General features: G+C 33.8%; 1 protein-coding gene across 2 annotated transcripts in view; it reads right to left on the bottom strand.

Moving 5' to 3' along the window:
- ROCK1 (Rho associated coiled-coil containing protein kinase 1) overlaps positions 1–18368 on the bottom strand; it is a 160832-nt gene that overhangs the window by 80557 nt on the left and 61907 nt on the right. For both annotated transcript variants that reach the window (NM_001163985.2, XM_014727604.3), the window contains exons 3-9: positions 15606–15706; positions 14921–15058; positions 11631–11806; positions 10451–10535; positions 9045–9189; positions 8573–8711; positions 6564–6655 (exon numbers count right to left, since the gene is read on the bottom strand). In NM_001163985.2, the coding sequence (NP_001157457.1) occupies positions 6564–6655; positions 8573–8711; positions 9045–9189; positions 10451–10535; positions 11631–11806; positions 14921–15058; positions 15606–15706 (876 nt within the window). The remainder of the gene's footprint in view (positions 1–6563; positions 6656–8572; positions 8712–9044; positions 9190–10450; positions 10536–11630; positions 11807–14920; positions 15059–15605; positions 15707–18368) is intronic.

The following is an 18368-nucleotide window of genomic DNA, read 5'->3' as shown; positions in this document are numbered from 1 at the left end:
AGCAGTTTTTGTTTGCTACTAACAGTAAATTGTATCAATTCAACCTAGATTGTTATCATTTGGGGATGTTAAGTGTAATCCTCAGGGTAATTACTATAAGAAAATGACTAACATACAGAAAAGGAAAAGAACAAAGAAGTAATAGAATAAAGAATAAAGAAGGAATCACAACAGTGCACTAGAAAAAAATCCACTAAATACAAAAGAAGGCACTAATGCAGGAATTGAGGAACAATTAGAAAGCAAATAGGACAATGGTAGAAGCCTTTCCATATAGTATTCACTTTAAATTTAAAACTCACCAGTTAAAATGTAGCGATTAGAAGAATGGATTAAAACATAGACTTTAAGTCAAAAATGGTTAAAACAGACAAGGAAAGATATTACATATTGATCATATTGATAAAAAAATCCATTCATCACGAAGATCTGACAATTATAAATATATATACATCCAACAGCACAGTTTTAAAATATATATAGCGGAGGCCAGCCTGATGGCATAGTGGTTAAGTTTGCACACTCCGCTTTAGGAGCCTGGGATTCATGGGTTTGGATCCCAGGCACAGACTGGCACACCATTCATCAAGCCACACTGTGGTGGTATCTCACATACAAAAAAAAAAAAGGAAGATTGGCACAGATGTTAACTCAGGGACAATCTTCCTCAAGCAAAAAGAGGAAGACTGGCACCAGGTGTTGGCTCAGGGCCAATCTTCTTCACTCTCCTCCTCCCAAAATAAAATAAAATAAAATACATGTAGCAAAAAATGACACAAAACAAGGGAAATAGTTCCAAATAGATAGTTCTAAAATAACAGAGTCTTCAATAACTCACTTTCAAAAAAGGACAGAACATCTAAAGAGAAGATGAATAAGAAAATGGAGGGCTTGCACAACACCATAAACTAACTAGATGTAATAGACATATATAAAGCTCACTCCACCACCAACAGCAGAACACACATTTTTCACAACTGCACATGGGACATTCTCCAGGATAGACCATGTTAGCTCAAAAACAACTTAATAAATTCAAAGAGACTGAAATCATATAAAGCATCTTCTCCAACCACACTGAAATAAAACAAGAAATCAACAATAAAGGGAACACTGGAAGTTTCACAAATACGTGGAAATTAAACAACACACTCTTAAACAACCAACGTGTCGAAGAAATCACAAGGGAGATAAAGAAAATGCTTCGAGATGAATGAAAATGAAAATAACATACCAAAACTTATGGGATTCAGCAAAAGCAATACTCAGGGGGAAATTTTAGCTGTAAACGCCTACATTAAACAAAAAGAAAGATCTCAAATCAGTAACTCAACAGACACCCTAAGGAACTAGAAAAGGAAAAGCAAACTAAGCCCAGAGCCAGAGTAAGGAAAGAAACAATAAATATTAGAGTGCAGATAAACAAATTATAGAAGAGAAAATTAACAGTGAAAACTAACAAAATCAATAATTAGTTCTTTAAAAAGATCAATAAAATTGACAAATCTTTTACTAGATTAAGGGGAAAAAATTAGACACAAATAACTAAAATCAGAAATGAAAGTAGGGACATAACTACTGACCTTCTACAAATAAAAAGGGATAAAAGAAAAAACTATGAACAATTGTATACTAACATATTAGATAACCTAGATGAAATGACAAATCACTAGAAATAGACAAACTACCAAAACCTACTTGAAAAAGAAAATGTGAGTAGAGATTTAAGCAATAATTAAAAAGTCCCAACAAAGAAAAAAAGTCCAAGACAAGATCATTTCACAGTTGAATTCTACTAAACAAAGAAAAATTAAAATCAATCCTCCTCAAACTCTTCCAAAAAACAGAAGAGGGAACACTTCCTAATTCATTCCATGAGGCCAGAATCATCCTGACATCAAAGCCAGAGACACCACAAGAAAAGAAAACCACCTATCAATAACCCAGATGCAAACATCTTCAACAAAATACGAGCAAACTGAATGTAACACTATGTTAAAAGGGTTATGCACTATGATCAAGTGAGATTTACTCCAGGATGGTTCACAATATGAAAGTAAATCAGTGTGATACACCACATTAACAGAATGAAGAAAAATTCCATGTGGTCATTTCAACTAACACAGAAAAGCATTTGACAAAAATCCAACACCCGTTCATGATAAAAACACTCAGTCAACAAGAAATAGAGGAGAATATGATAAAGGGCATTATCAAAAACCCACAGCCAACATCATACCCATGGTGGAAGAATGAAAGCTATGATCAGGAACAAGACAAAGAGGCCCACTTTCACACTCCTATTCAACATTGTACTAGAAGTTCTAGTCAGAGCAATTAGGCAAGAAAATGAAATAAAAGGCATCCAAACTGAAAACATATTCAATGCAACTGTTACCGAAATCTCAATGTCCTTTCTTGCATGGAAAACGGAAATGGAAAACCCATTCTAAAATTCAAATGGAATTTCAAGGGGTCACAAATAGCCAAAACAATCTTGCAAAAGAAGCACAAAGTTGGGAGAGGGGCTGGCCCCGTGGCCGAGCGGTTGGGTTCACGCGCTCCGCTGCAGGCGGCCCAGTGTTTCATTGGTTCGAATCCTGGGCGCGGACATGGCACTGCTCATCAAACCACGCTGAGGCAGCGTCCCACATGCCACAACTAGATGGACACACAACGAAGAATATACAACTATGTACCAGTGGGCTTTGGGGAGAAAAAGGAAAAAATAAAATCTTTAAAAAAAAATAAAAAAATAAAAAAGAAGCACAAAGTTGGGAGATTCATGCTTGTTGATTTCAACGCCTAAAACAAAACTAGTGCAATCAAAATGGTGTGGTACTAGCATAAAAAAAGACATATAGATCAATGGAATAGAATAGAGAAACCAAAAATAAACCCTCGCATATGCGGTCAAATGATTTTTGAACAAGGGTGCCAAGACAGTTAAAGGAAAAAAAACAGTTTTTTCAGCAAATTGTGTTGGGAAAACTGTATATCCACATGCAAAGGAATGAAGTTGAACCCTTACCTTATACCATATATGAAAATTAACTTAAAAGAATGGAAAGCAATGACTCTGACATATATTTGTACACCAATGTTCAGAGAAGCATCACTCAGTGGCTAAAAGATACAAGCATTCTAAGTATCTATCAACAGATGAATGGATTAAAAAACAGGGTAAATACACACAGTGGATATTATTCATCCTTAAAAGGGAATGAAATCCTGATACATGCTATAACATGGATGAACCCTGAAGACAAGTGAAATAAGTCAATCTCAAAAAGATAAATATTGTATGATTTCACTTATTTCAGGTACCCCAGAATAGTCAAAATCAGAGAGACAGAAAGCAGAATAGTGGCTACTGGGGAGTGGGGTTAGAGGAGAATGGAAATTTATTGTTTAATGTGTACAGAGATTTAATTTGGGATGATGAAAAAGGTCTATAGATGGATGGTGGTCATGGTTGCACAACAATGTGAAAGTGCTTAATGCCACTAAGCTGCATGCTTAAAAATGGTTAAAATGGTAAATTTTATGTTATATATACTTTACCACAATAAAAAGATATTTTTCCTTAAGTTTATTTCAAAAATAAAAAGAACCCAATATAATGCTGAGAAAGTCTAAACTCCTAAACCCCTGAAATTTGCTAGACCCTAAATTCTTTATCCATGAAGCCTACACTGATAACCTCTCCCTTGAGAATATAAAATTAAAAGAGAGGACACTAGACTTCATTAATCCACAGAACCTAGAATAGTATAAATGTGCTTACAGACAATGACTTTTGTTTATTTTTAACTAGTAAAGTGAAAATTTATTGCATGAACTGACAGTTAACTACTGTTGCCATCTTGTGTATTTCCCACCAGCTATAGGTGGACTAAGTAATGGGAATACCTTATCTCAAATGAGATCATGAATGGAAAAGTGTTTTGCAAGTTACCACATATTATATTTAACATCGTGTTATTAATAATGTATTATTATATGTAATAAATGTTATCATTTTCTTTCCCCCCAAATTCACCTGCCAACAAATATTGATTTCTAGTCTGTATAATACTGAATAGTGGAAATCTTTAAATGGTGCATGTTATTTCACATGATCAAAAGCTTTGGAGTCAAACAGATTTAGATTTTAATCCTGACATTGTCTGTCACCTGCTAGCAGAATGACCTGTAGCAAGTTATTTAGGTCTTGTCATTTCTTCTGTCTTCTATCTTTAATCTCACTCCTGTCATTTTTTCAGTTCTATCTCAAATGAGTGGAAAAAGTAATTTTATGATCTCAACACTCTGTGACTCTCAATTGCAAGTGAATAAGATCAAGAAGTTCACGGAAATCTGCCAAAAATCAAGCTATTTTGTACCCTGCTCCCACACCACCAAGGAACAGATGGTGAAGATTAATTGCCATTGTAACTTGGAGACATGTAAGTGGTAAAACTACCAAAAGAACTATTATTTGTAAAAGGTAAGCAATTTGCCAAAGAAAATTGGAGAGTCCAAAAAATAAAGAATTATAACTGTCACATAATTTTTTAAAACTTAGCAGGTCAGAGAGGTCAGTTCAGAATACAAGTATTCTTGGTATTTTAGGGGTGGGAAGTAAAGAAGGGGTAGGAAGAGGGAAAGGGAAGAAGAGAACAATAAGTTCTACAGACTTCAATTTCTCTTTCTTTTTTTACAATGGCCACAAAATAGGAGCTATTAGAATTAAGAAGAACTATCAAAATGTTTATAAGTATGTTAAATCTAAATACACCATAGCAAAACAGATAAAATAGATCTTAAAAAGATATAGAATTGACAAAAAAGACTAATAAAATTATCTAATTGTAGAAATTCCTTAAATAGTTCATTTGATTTAAAGCAATGAAGTAATTACTTTACCTGCTTTTTTTCATAAATATAAACAGTTCTATTGAAGTATAACAATATATGCTCAGCATATACTAGGTGTTCAATATTTGTTGACTAGGTTACCTCCTCTCCTAATTAATAGCAGCTTTCAATACAAAAAAGGAAATTTGTCCTCTCTACTTTTTAGAGAGATTTATTGTGTGGTTATTTTATAGTTATTTAAGCATTGCTTCACTTTGAAAAAGAATTTAAAGTAATACAAAAAATACTTTCTATTTTCTTCGGTCCCTTTTTAAATTTTCTTCAGATTTATAATCATATAAATCGTACGTTTTCAGCCTTCTTAAACTCTACTAAAAGCATAACTTGAATAAAAACACAAAGCTTTTCAATGCAATCCTTCATCTTCTTACTCTCTTCTCTCTTCTTTGTCTTGCAACAGTTTCTCATGCAGCGAGAAGACAACAATCACTTCTCACTTACTTATGAGGAGGAGTAAGTTCCTTATTTCCCAGTGTATAACTGTTAATAAGTTCTCCCAAGGTTAAGCTGCTCCTGGAGCTCCTCCAGATATGTCATTCAATGTCATTCTTTGTAGCAGTGTAATTTCTTAATTTCCGCAAGAATTTCTTATTTCTCCTCTTTCCCTTCTCAATTTTATAAGCTTAGTACAATGTATGTACTGTACTTGAAGGCAATATAACCGTTTCTTTTAAAATATTTGATAACTAGGATACTTAATTAATATTGGCAAACCTATATGATCTGTTTCTTCAAAATTAAGATTTTTCTCCCCTGAAAGAACTATCCCTCAGTCTCAACTAGATAGGCAGGTCTTAAGACAAATACCTAATTTGTAACTCTTTCTAAAACTACTATTATTATTGTTCATTGTCGTTGCTACAGCAGAAAGTTACGGGCTGGTATACACTATCCTTTCTTTGATAAGTAAAAGGGAAAAAAATCCCTGAGACTTCAACAGGGGAAAAATGAATTCCTGGCCTCCCAAATTCACTAAAATGATGGTGCCATTGTAATTTTGATTCAGCTATGTTGAACAAGATTTTCAGTGACTCATCTTATAATTTTAACTTTTTTCTAAAATAGGGAAATGTTCTAAACTGACTGAAAATGAACTTCTTGCACACTAAATATTTTTATTTCTAAATTGCAAGCTGCAAGCCTGATGGAATCAAGTATACCAGAATTTCCTATATCTTTATACAAATTAAATTCTGATATTTATTATTTGTTATTATTAACAGAACCTTATATTTTAGGTTTTAGTAAAAACAAGAGATAACTTATCTTTTCACAAGAAATATATTTTAATTTCTTTACCCCTTATTTATTGACTTCTTCCACAGTGAGATACTAAAGTCTAAAACAAAAGGCAATTCAACAAAGATCAAATATCAAATTATGACTGTTGAGCCCAACTCCATTACACACATATAATAATTTATCTTGGTGTCTTGAGTGGGATATAAGAGAAGTAGCAGTACAATTTCCCCAATATTATCAAATAGTCTCCTTTTAACTAGGTTAGGACAATACCCACACTACATTTGTGTACTTTGGATTTCCATCAGACAAACACATATATTAGTAACACAGTTTCAACAGACTATTTACCACAAATACTCTCAAATATTCACTGCAATGTGCAAGAAAAAATAACTTACTGTCTCGGAGTGTTTCCCAAGCCCACTGATCATTTTTAAAGAAGAGATGTCGTTTGATTTCTTCTACGCCATTTCGCCCTAATCTCACCTCTCTAAACAGAGAAAGAAGGAGAAAAATTATTAAGCATTTAAGATATTATTATAACGTGTCCAGATTTATTTTTGGGCACAATGCTAAATCTGTGAAGGATGATAAATATAGTTCTATATCACCGTGAAATTATACTGCTTGTCAGCATAATTTTCAGCTTAAGTAAAAAATAAGTTGAAGACTGAGAATAATAAAGAATCTTCTGAAGAAAACAATAAATAAAAAGCACCGACTTGCTGATACTCTGTGACTTTTCTATTGACAACAAAAATCTAAATGAATGGCTCACTTTGCTTCATTAGCACAATGAATAAAACACAGTGAATCTTCTTAATAGCTTTTTTTAAATAGTGGTAGTAAATCGTTCTTTGCAACCGACAACCTTCCCTCACATCAGAAACTAACAAAAACCCGGAAATACAGTTTAAATTTAAAATCGCCATTTTATACTCAAATATTTTGTAGCAATCAAAAACAAATGACAACTAGTTCTTGACATTACTACAAAACTGAGAGTTTTAACAGGACAAGTCACTGATTCTTGGCCTCTTCAGTGAGCATAGTAGAGAGTGTCTAAAAATGTGTGCTTTTAGGGGCTGGCCCCGTGGCCAAGTGGTTAAGTTTGCGCACTCAGGTTCTATGGCACATAGTACTTAACTCAGAGTACTTATCTTTCTGTATAAATGTCTAATTTGCTTGTCTATTTTCCCCAAAGGACTATAAGGTGGTGGAGAGTAGTGGCTGTGTAACTTATTCATTTCTATATCCCCAGCATCTAACACACAGCATCGCATTTATATTTATATGGAACATATATTAAAATGTAAGAATTTGAAAAACTATACATTTCACGCTCTTAAAAGACATAGAGAAGGAGGATAAGTTACTTTTAATTAAAGTAAATCTGAAATTGAAATATATTTAAAAGTACTAGGCCTCTCTACTACTTAAATTAACAATATACGACCATAAATATTAAATATAATCTTAGTCATCTGCTTCATGTTTAAACTTAAAAAGTAAACCACAAAATTATACATGACATGCCATTTTTGTTTCTAAAACACACACAAGCATATACATTTACAAAACTGCTCACTGAATCTGGAAGACATCATATGACTATCTCTAAAAGGAAGGGGGTAGGAAATATATAAAAATACTTTTTTTTATTGCTTTGCACTATTTACTTAATTTTAACAAGCATATACCATATCTAATTAAATCTTTTTTCCAGCTCTACTGAGATATAATTGACAAAATTTTAAGATATTTAAAGTGTAAAATGTCATTATTTGCTATACATACATTGTGAAAGAATTCCCCCATTGAGTTAATTAACATCCATCATCTTACATATTTAGCTTTTCTTTTTTGGGGGTGAGAAGATTTAAGTTCTACTCTCTTAGCAAATTTCAATTATACAATGCAGTAATACAGTGCTATCTTAAAAGGCACCAATTGGAAGATCTATCATCATTTTTCTATCACTAGGAAAAAAATATTCCTAATTAAATTAACACATGCCATTGATTGTAAGATGCACTGTAATTTCAGAAATGTTAACATGTTTAAAAAAATCTCAGACTCAATAAAATATACTATCATTTTTATAGTTGGCCAAGTTAAAAATTTAACAATGAAATTTTCAAAAAAATCATCTCATCTAGCCATCAGAAAAGAATATACTATTATCCCAATTTCTTAGGTAAGGCAAGTGAGTTGAGATCCAGAAAAGCCTCCAGAAAACTATAAAATTATGTTAGGTTTCACTGTCATGACTGATTTTTGGGAATGGTAACATTTTTATTCCAATAGTTCAGATATAGGAACTCAGATATAGACCTTAAAAACTGAGCAGCAAAATGAGAATTTCCTTAGAATAAATAGAAGTTAGTTCAATGTTAAGATTATTTACCGGTCAGTAAGGAAGGCACAAATAAGATTTTTTGCTTCTTTTGATATGTCATTATCATCAGGGAAGGTAAGTGAATTTTTATGGTTCATAATCTTACTGTAAGTTCCAACCAGAGAATCTGCATAAAAAGGTGTATCACCTGAAAAATTGATAGAGAAAACAAAAGCAAATACAACACACTTAAAAAAATCAATTCAAAGGAAGAGTCAGTGTTACCTGTTGAAAGATTACTAAATCTGCATTAAGCTAAAAACATACACTCAATATATAAAAAGAAATAACACATTACAAAGTTGCTTTAAGCTTCTCAACAGCTTTTAAAAACACACACAAAGCAGGTTTGGATCAGTTTGTTTCCTACAAACAAAATCAACACTGCTTAATGTAATAAATATTTTATTAGAAGAAGCCAAGTGGTAAGTTTTGGGGTGAACAACTATGCTAGAGGTACACAAAATACTACTTTACTCACCTACAAGCATTTCATATAAAAATACCCCAACTGACCACCAGTCACACTCTCGTCCATAATAACCATCACCACCTTGAGATTTCAATACTTCAGGGGAAATATAATCAGGTGTTCCAACTGCTGTATCACATCGTACCATACCTTCCTAAAAAGAGCAGCAGGTCAAATCTTGAATTAGGATAATTTCAATATAGAGTCTCGAATATTTAAAATAGCTTCCTTAATACAACTTATAGAACTCTAAATCTTTGGACTATAAATATACCAAAACCTAATGTAAACGACTAAAATGGACAAATAGCTTAATCATATATACATATTATATACACAATATATTCATTGTGCATGTATGTATGTGTATGGATACATCAGTGATTTTTATTTCATAATGCTCACTAGAAAGACACATTATCACCATTTATTATTTCCTTAGTTGTGCCAATATAATGATCTCATCTTAATTGCAGAAACAAGTATATAAGCCAATGCAAATAGACTGAGGGGCTAAGATGAATCATTTGCTAACAATAATATATAAATGCTGAATTAATTACTTTTTTACTAAAATAGACATTCATTTTAACTGTGCCTGAAACTGTGAAGAAAACATTCAAGAACTGACTTTAGAATGGGGAAGCTTGCGTATGGGAAAAGGGCATAATAGTGTTAAGCACACTAAATATCTATCTGATAATGCATTTTAACTTTCTCCAAAAACAAAAAACAGAAACAAAAAACTATACATACCCATTAGTTAATTTAGCTGGTATGAATGCGAGAGAATTATAATTAAACGTTCACAAAACAGTTCTTATGTAGTGTTTCCTTCTAACCAATAATTGTCCTTTTCAAAATAATAAATACAACTTTCTAGTTATTGTTCTGTGTTAAGTTTCAAAGAATATAAACTGTTTCAACTGAAAATAAAGCAGCATACTTGCTACTTCAGCTATGTATGTAAGTTATTTATTATATAAATAGTGAGGATTGATATCTTTATAAGGCTGACTCCCAAAATAAATGGTAAGATCATTAACATATTAGAAGGCTAAGTAAAACGCTAAAAAAATACACACATTACTGAAATCCAATTTTTATGAAAGTCTAATTTTAACACTGTCATTAGTGACTAATTCCATTTCTAGTTACCAGTAGTGTATATTACAGAGTTCTTATAAAGGATTTAGTAAATCTGGCAATCCACACTTACCCTAAGTAGAGAGGAAAAAATAAATCACTCACTAGTTACTAACGTAACATTGAAACCATGGCATCTATTTCAACAAATAAGACAGGTCACATCAATTCTGTACAAGTCCAGCTATGGATGGTAAATTCTTATAATATTTTCTAAAAAGCAGCTATCTTGAATTAGCAAAAGCTAAATTAAAATCTAATTATTTAACCTTATTCATCTTCATACAAGTACCAAAATCTGCTAACTTCAAATGTCCAGATTTATCCAGCAGCATGTTATCAGGCTTCACATCCCTGAGGGGGAAAAAACACAGTAGAGTATTTCCGAAACAGATCAAACACTGATAAAAATTACGTGAGGCAGTTATTTTAGGTCATGTATCCTCACTCAATGTAGATAAGGTCACTTTTGATCTATTCAAATGTACTTTCTATCTATATCTATAAATTGATCTTCAGCAGGGAAACTCCTTTATATGTTCATACCTCAAAAGAAGACATATAATATTTTTCTTTTAAGTAGAGTTTGATTCTTCCAGGGAAAAATCAAATCATTTGATAGAGAATTACGATAAAAAATGTAACACTCAGACATAAAAAGTAACTGAAACACACTTTTCAACATAAGTATATAAATAAGCCCATGACAGGGTCTAAAGTCACTTTCTTTTTTGTATCCCTGGCACTTAGCATAGCAATTGCACACTGGATTCAAGCGGTGATTGCAGAACAAAAGAAATTATTGTCCTAATGAATAAATATGATCTATTCACTAAGTAAAAGCAAGTTAATTTGTATATTAAAAAATTTGTATGTAAAAATCTAATCAGGGGCTGGCCCCGTGGCCGAGTGGTTAAGTTTGCACGCTCCGCTGCAGGCGGCCCAGTGTTCCGTTGGTTCGAATCCTGGGCGCGGACATGGCACTGCTCATGAAGCCACGCTGAGGCAGCGTCCCACATGCCACAACCGGAGGGACCCACAATGAAGAATATACAACTACGTACTGGGGGGCTTTAGGGAGAAAAAGGAAAAATAAAATCTTTAAAAAAAAAAAATCTAATTAAAAGCAAATTAATTTGTATATACAAAAAAGAAGTGTTTAACGCTCTGGCACATACCTCAGACAACCAGCTTATAATTTTTACCTTTCAGATCACCACATAAAAACTATATAATCAAATTAAAAGATATTAAAGAATACAGTGATAACAACATTAAACTGGAATGTTAAAACTATGAATTTCAAAGTTTTACATTCTGAAATAACACATGTCATTTGAGAAGAGAATAGGTAGATTTAGAGTGGGAAATATCAATCAAATAAAGTTTAAGTATTTTTCAGCTTTTTTCTTAAACAAATGAGAAAATTCAAAGCATTTTTATCTTTACCTATGAATAAAACCCATGGAATGGATTGCATCCAAAGCAAGAACTACTTCTGCAGTATAGAATCGTGCCCACTTCTCAGGCACATCATAGTTGCTCATTAGGTTTACAAGATCTCCACCAGGCATGTATTCCATCACCATGTAGAGATAACGATCATCTTGGAATGCATAAAAAAGCTACACAAATATGAAAAAATACATTAAGATTAAGCAAAATTTTTCATTTTTAAAAACTGGCAAAAATACTAATATAAGATTTAATTAAAATAATCAAATTATAGTAGCTGTAGTACTCTTAAAAAAAAAGAAACAAACACAAACATAAATACCACAAAGACCCTTCATATGCAAAGGAACTACTAATTGTGGTTATTTCTGAGGAGTTAGATAGAGACTTTTTTTCTCCATACATTTCTATACTAATTGTTTTTATACTGAGAATTTTTAAATAATTAAAATAGCTTCAGTGAAGAATATCTAAGTCTCCTAAGCAAAGAAACATTGTGGTTCTAATTTAGTTTGTGCTTTAGTGGTGTCTACTGCTACATATCAACACCACAATTCTCAAGAAGTCTGATACACTGGGCTACAGTCTCAGCTGTCCCTTACTAGTTGTGTGACTGGGCCATTCACTTAACCTCCCTGAGTCTCTGTCACTATAATCCCTTCTAGAAGAATATAAGGGACCATACACCTTGTTTGACTGTATACTTGTTGCTCAGTCAGCATTTGGATGCCTGGTAGTTAGCAAGTGCTTAATAAATGTCTAATGAATAAAAGCATAAATTAGGGGTGTACCTAATGGGGATTAACTGCCTTTCGGAGTTGTTGAAAAGATTAGTGAATATAGAAAGCACTTAGTAGAAGAGCTGCTCAATTAATGATAGCAGTCAATAGGAGGAGGAGCAGAAGCAACTAGCAAAGCAGCAGGAAGCAGGCAGCACCCAGAGTCAAAGCAGGAAGAATAAAGTCGATTGATATAAAATTGGCAAGAATATCAGGCAAAATGTATTTATTATGTGACCAGAGTTGAAGTTAAAAGAAGAGCAAATTTACAAAAGAACATTTTAGGAAATACAAGATTAGAAGTGAACTAAAATAAGTAAAATAAGCCCTAGAGAAAATGATTTACCTAGACATTTATATCTTAAAATCTTCCTTTTTATGTTTCAGTTTTTTAATAATGTTTAATGATTTTAGTTACAGATTTAGTTATTTTAATTAAAAAAGCATTTTGGGGAAAGACAAGAAACTAAGTGTCCCCTCGTAGCTATCTCAGATTAAAGTATACAATTTATCATTTGGGCATCATAGTTAAAGAAACATCGTTGATTTAGTGGCAGTTTATCCCATTTATAGACAATGTATCAAGAAAAACAAAGCTTTGAGTACACTACAGAACACTGAGGGTTTTCTCTATCAGTGATTCTCAAACAGAGGTGATAATTTTCTCCCCTCAAGCCCCACAACCCAAGGAGACGTTTAAAAATGTTTGAACACATTTTTGGTTGTTACAACTGATGTGATGTATGGGATGCTGCTAATGGTATTACCTGGGTAGAAGCCAAGTATGCTGCTAAAAATCCTATAACGCACAGGATAGCCCCCAACAACAAAGAACTATTTGGCCCAAAATATCAATAATACTGAGCCTGAGAAACCCTGACCTACTTAGTTGATAAAAACAGAGCAGAGTATTTCAAGTATAAAAAGTCTCATTATGGGGCCTGCCCCGTAGTCACCCAGTGATTAAAGTTCCACAGGCTCCACTTCGGCAGCCCGGGTTCATGGGTTGGGATCCCAGGTGCGGATATACTCCACTCATCAGCCACACTGTGAAGGCATCCCACATACAAAAAACAGAGGAGGACTGGCACAGGTGTTAGCTCAGAGCTAACCTTCCTCAAAAAAAGAGGAGGATTGGGGCTGGCCCGGTGGCACAGCAGTTAAGTTTGATTGTTCAGCTTCGGCGGCCCGGAGTTCACCAGTTCAAATCCCAGGTGTGGACCTATACTTGCCAAGCCACGCTGTGGCAGGCATCCCACATAAAAGAGAGGAAGATGGGAGCCAGGCCGGTGGCACAGCAGTTAAGTTTGCACATTCTGCTTCTTGGCAGCCTAGGGTTCGCTGGTTTGGATCCCAGGTGCAGACATGGCACTGCTTAGCAAAAGCCATGCTGTGGTAGGCATCCCATGTATAAAGTAGAGGAAGATGGGCATGGACGTTAGCTCAGGGCCAGTCTTCCTCAGCAAAAAGAGGAGGATTGGCAGTAGTTAGCTCAGGGCTAATCTTCCCCCCTCCACCCCCCCCCAAAAAAAGAGGAGGATTGGCAATGGATATGAGCTCAGGGCCAATCTTCCTCACCAAAAAAAAAAGTCTCATTATGTAAATCAAACATTTTCCATGTCCTTTTTATACCAATTACTAGTATGCTTACTGATGATACTTTTCACTATAAACTGTAAATAAATAAATCACAAAATACACGTTAGGAATTTAGAAATGGTCTAACCCAGTAGTTTGTTTTTGTTTTTTTTCAAACCAGAAGAGAAGTTTACTTCCCCCATATACAAGACAGATAAAACATGGAGCTGTTCTAATTGAGGCAGAAATAGAAAATCCAGAATTACAATCTACTCAAATTCCTGCTTCCCTCCATTACTTCATCTGAGGTATCTCTACAGTTAAAAATAATCTAAGCCAACTTCCACATTTCTGAGCAAGGAAACTGAGGGCCAGAGATGTAAATAACTTGGCCAAGGCTTCATAGATATGCCTGTGGCAGTCAAGACTAGGACCTACAACTACTGACTTTTAGTGTATTTTTCTTTCCACTGAAAAACCCTAAGGGCAATAGAATATTATTTGGAGGCCTAGCTTAACTCACTTTTCCCTTCATTTTTCCCACTTATTCCTCTACACAAAATGATAGAGACAGAGAGTAATTAATAAAATATAAGAATCTCATATTTGGGAAAAAACTTAAATTTCAATATTAAAGTATCCACTTAGAGTATAATATATATGACTTTCCCCAAATCAAAGCAGATTATTTACATTGTCTAATATTTAAATTCTACAGAAACAAAATTATTTAGCTTTGTTCTTACTTTTGTCGTAGAGAGGATTCAGTAAAATTAAATCTTATGATTTTAAAAATAACAGTATGTTAGATAATTTTGTAATTGCCAACAAATTCTCTATTACTGTTTGAAAAAGCAAACTAAGCTTCTCAAATATGTTTAGTTACAAACTAGTACAGCAATAATCAAACAATAGCAAAAATCATACCTGAACGACCCAAGGACTATTAGCAAAAGCCATGATGTCCCTTTCTTCCCAGAAAAAAGCAGAATCGGATCTCTTAATCATTTCAAATTTGCTGAGAAGCTTCATAGCATATACCTTCCTGGTGGATTTATGCCTTACCTTTAAAATTGAAAATGGAAAATAATGAACCTTTCATTAGCAGCTCAGCATTTCCCAGAACAATTTACTGTATGATTTTAACACCTTGTTAAATAATTTAACATTGTTAGCTATTTTTATTTCTTCTCTTCTGCTGAATTATCCCAATTGGATAATGTCAAGATTTTAATTACCAGACACAAGTAATGTTAGAAAAAATCTTTATTCCCCATGGGACAATCCTTCTCTTCCACCCTGCTATGTACGTTGCTTCCCATTTATAAAACTTACTTTTCCATACGATTTTAGATAGTCTAGTATTAAGAGTAGAGATTTCTCTTCTGATGCTTGAAACCTCTTCTCTACCCATGAATGCTTGGGGAAAATATTTCACACCACTGCTGAACCTGACATTAGGCTTTCATATCTTTAGGCAGAAATGTGTAGAGCAATTTAAAGCAACAATTTTATGAAAACAATACTTTCCCAAATAATATATGTTAAACATACAAGTGGATTTTTTAATTTTAAAAAGTTACTGTTTTTTAATCTCATTAAAATAACCTACCAATTGAACTTCTCCAAATGCACCTCTACCAATCACCTTCACTACTTCATAATCTTCAGCTTTCATTCGCAGATCTCTAATTTTATTTATTGTGTCTTTATCTGTATGAAAAGAAAAGTTTATAACTTTAAATCACTGAAGCATTACAACCAACACTGCTTATTTTACATTCAAGTTCTTGAGAAACACAATGAAAAAACATTCATTAAGAATTACTGAGGGGCTGGTCCCATGGCCGAGTGGTTAAGTTTGTGCGCTCTGCTTCAGCGGCCCAGGGTTTCACCAGTTCGGATCCTGGGCGTGGACATGGCGCCACTCATCAGGCCACGTTGAGGTGGCGTCCCACTTACCACAACTAGAAGGACCCACAACTAAAATATATAACTATGTACTTGGAGGATTTGGGGAGAAAAAAAGCAGGAAAAAAAAAAAGAAGATTGGCAACAGTTGTTAGCTCAGGTGCCAACCTAAAAAAACAAGGAATTACTAAATATATAGTAACATGTAAAGTTATAAAACAGAGAAATGTTCAATGTACTAAGAACTGTTCTAAGTAAATTATGGAATGACTTCATTCTAGCTATTAAAATGTTTCATTAAAATCTGCCTTAATAGGATGTTCTAGAAAACAAATATTATACTATAAACACACACTGAGAATAATTAGTTAATTAATTCCTGGTATTTTAAGTACATATCAAATTTGAATTGAGAGACCATGGGTAGACATTTTAGATTAATGAAATAACATTTTCTTTTATCAAGTCAGTTTTAATAAGCCTTTAAAAAAGAGATAGATAATTTAAGATATCAAAGGCCAGCATGCTAAAGAATCACATAATTATATCATTACATTTCTCTATTTGAACCTAGATTTTAACTTAAAACACACAGTGGGAATCACTGCAATTATTTATATAAACCTGTCATGCTACAAACTACAATAATTTACAAATCCCCACTGGATAGATATTCTGATTCCTAATTTGGTCATAGATTAAAATAGGGCTATTTTAATCCACATGGGTCAACACTGGCATGAGATTACATGGAAAAGCTTCACATTTCAGAGTTGTACAAAATACAGAACAGCTATTAAACTTAAGTTCTAGTTTCTAATAAAAGCTGCACATAATATTCTTGTCTTTCTTTTTAAACGCACATTTGAACTCAAGCATTTGTGTATATTATGACCAACAAACACATGCAACAGAGAACAAACACAAGGGTAACACAAACGAACACAATTTTCACATAAAGATAACGTAAGGACATCGTATTTTAGGTTACATATCAACTGCAAGATGCACCAGAAAGATATAGATGATAATCAATTAATTTACTGCACAAATATTTCTGTCTACCATACAGGCTGTATTATAATCACTGTAGATAAAGATAATTTTAAAACATACAGTAGTTCCCCCTTATCCATGGTTTCTCTTTCTGTGGTTTCCATTACCTATGGTCAACTGATGTCTGAAAATACTAAGTGGAAAATTCCAGAAATAAACAATTCATAAGTTTTACATTTCGCGCTCTTCTAAGCAGCAAGATGAAATCTTGCACAGTCCAGCTCCTTCTTGCCAGGTACTTGAATCATCCCTTTGTCCAGCTTATTGATATTGTATACACTACCCACCCGTTAGTCACTTAGTAGCCCTCTCGGTTATCAGATTGACTGTCGTGATATTACACTGCTTGTGTTCAAGTAACCCTTAACAACAGCCCTAAAGCACAAGAGTAGTGATGCTGACAATTCAGATATGCCAAAGAGAGGCTGTAAAGTGCTTCTTTTATTTGAAAAGGTGAAAGTTCTTCACTTAAAAAAAAAAGCATATGCTGAGGAAAATCATATGCTAAGGTTGCTAAGACCTATGGTAAGAATGAATCTTCTATCAAAGTGTGTAGAAGGAAAAAGAAATTTGTGCTAGTTTTGCTGTGGCATCTGAAGTATGTATATATAGGAAAAAACATCGCATATATAGCACTCGGTACTATTCACGATTTCAAGCATCCACTGAGGGTCTTGGAAGGTATCCCCCGTGGATAAAGGGAGACTACTTGCAATTCCTGCTCTTAAGGAGTTCAAACTCCAGCAAACAAAACAGAAACAAACAATGAAAAAACAGTACTACACACACAAAAGCAATAAGGGAGATAAGCACAGAGTCTGTGGAATACTAAGGAAGACACCTAACCCAAGCCTTCCTGGGAGGAAGGTGGCTAGAAAAGGCTTTCTAGAGATGATAACACCTGAAATGAGTCTAAAAAGAAGAGTAGCAGTTAGCCAGGTAGGGAGAAGAAAAGAGAAAACTAGACGCAAATGGGCAAAGAATATAACAAGCTCTTTGTTGCTGGAGTATCAAGTTTGCGGTAAGGATTGGCGGAAGAGGCTGGAGGGCACAAAACTGGTTAAGGAGCTTAAACTTTACCTGTAGGTCAGTAGTTATAAAATTATATAGTTAATCATCAAAAATCTTTTTCACAATAAAGTTTAAAGCAGCTCAATATATAAAATAGATAAAGTGCTCTGCTTCAGGAGGGTAGTGGGGGGAGGGGTGTCAGAGAGGGGCTGCAGGCTCTTCTAATTTATACTCTTCCAGAATGCAGCCCCAGAGAGTCCTGTGGGATCTGCTGGGAACTGAGAAGCATAATTTGAAAACTACTACTATTGGTCAGAAGCCATGAAAAGAAGTAAGCCAGATAAACAACACAGTCAAATTTACATTTCAGCTAGACCACTCTGGGGAGTACGTAAAA

This window comes from Equus caballus, chromosome 8, assembly GCF_041296265.1.
Source record: "Equus caballus isolate H_3958 breed thoroughbred chromosome 8, TB-T2T, whole genome shotgun sequence".
NCBI classification, from domain to species: Eukaryota; Metazoa; Chordata; class Mammalia; order Perissodactyla; family Equidae; genus Equus; species Equus caballus.
Note: the sequence above shows the minus strand (reverse complement) of the source record. Positions and strands in the feature narration are given on the sequence as shown.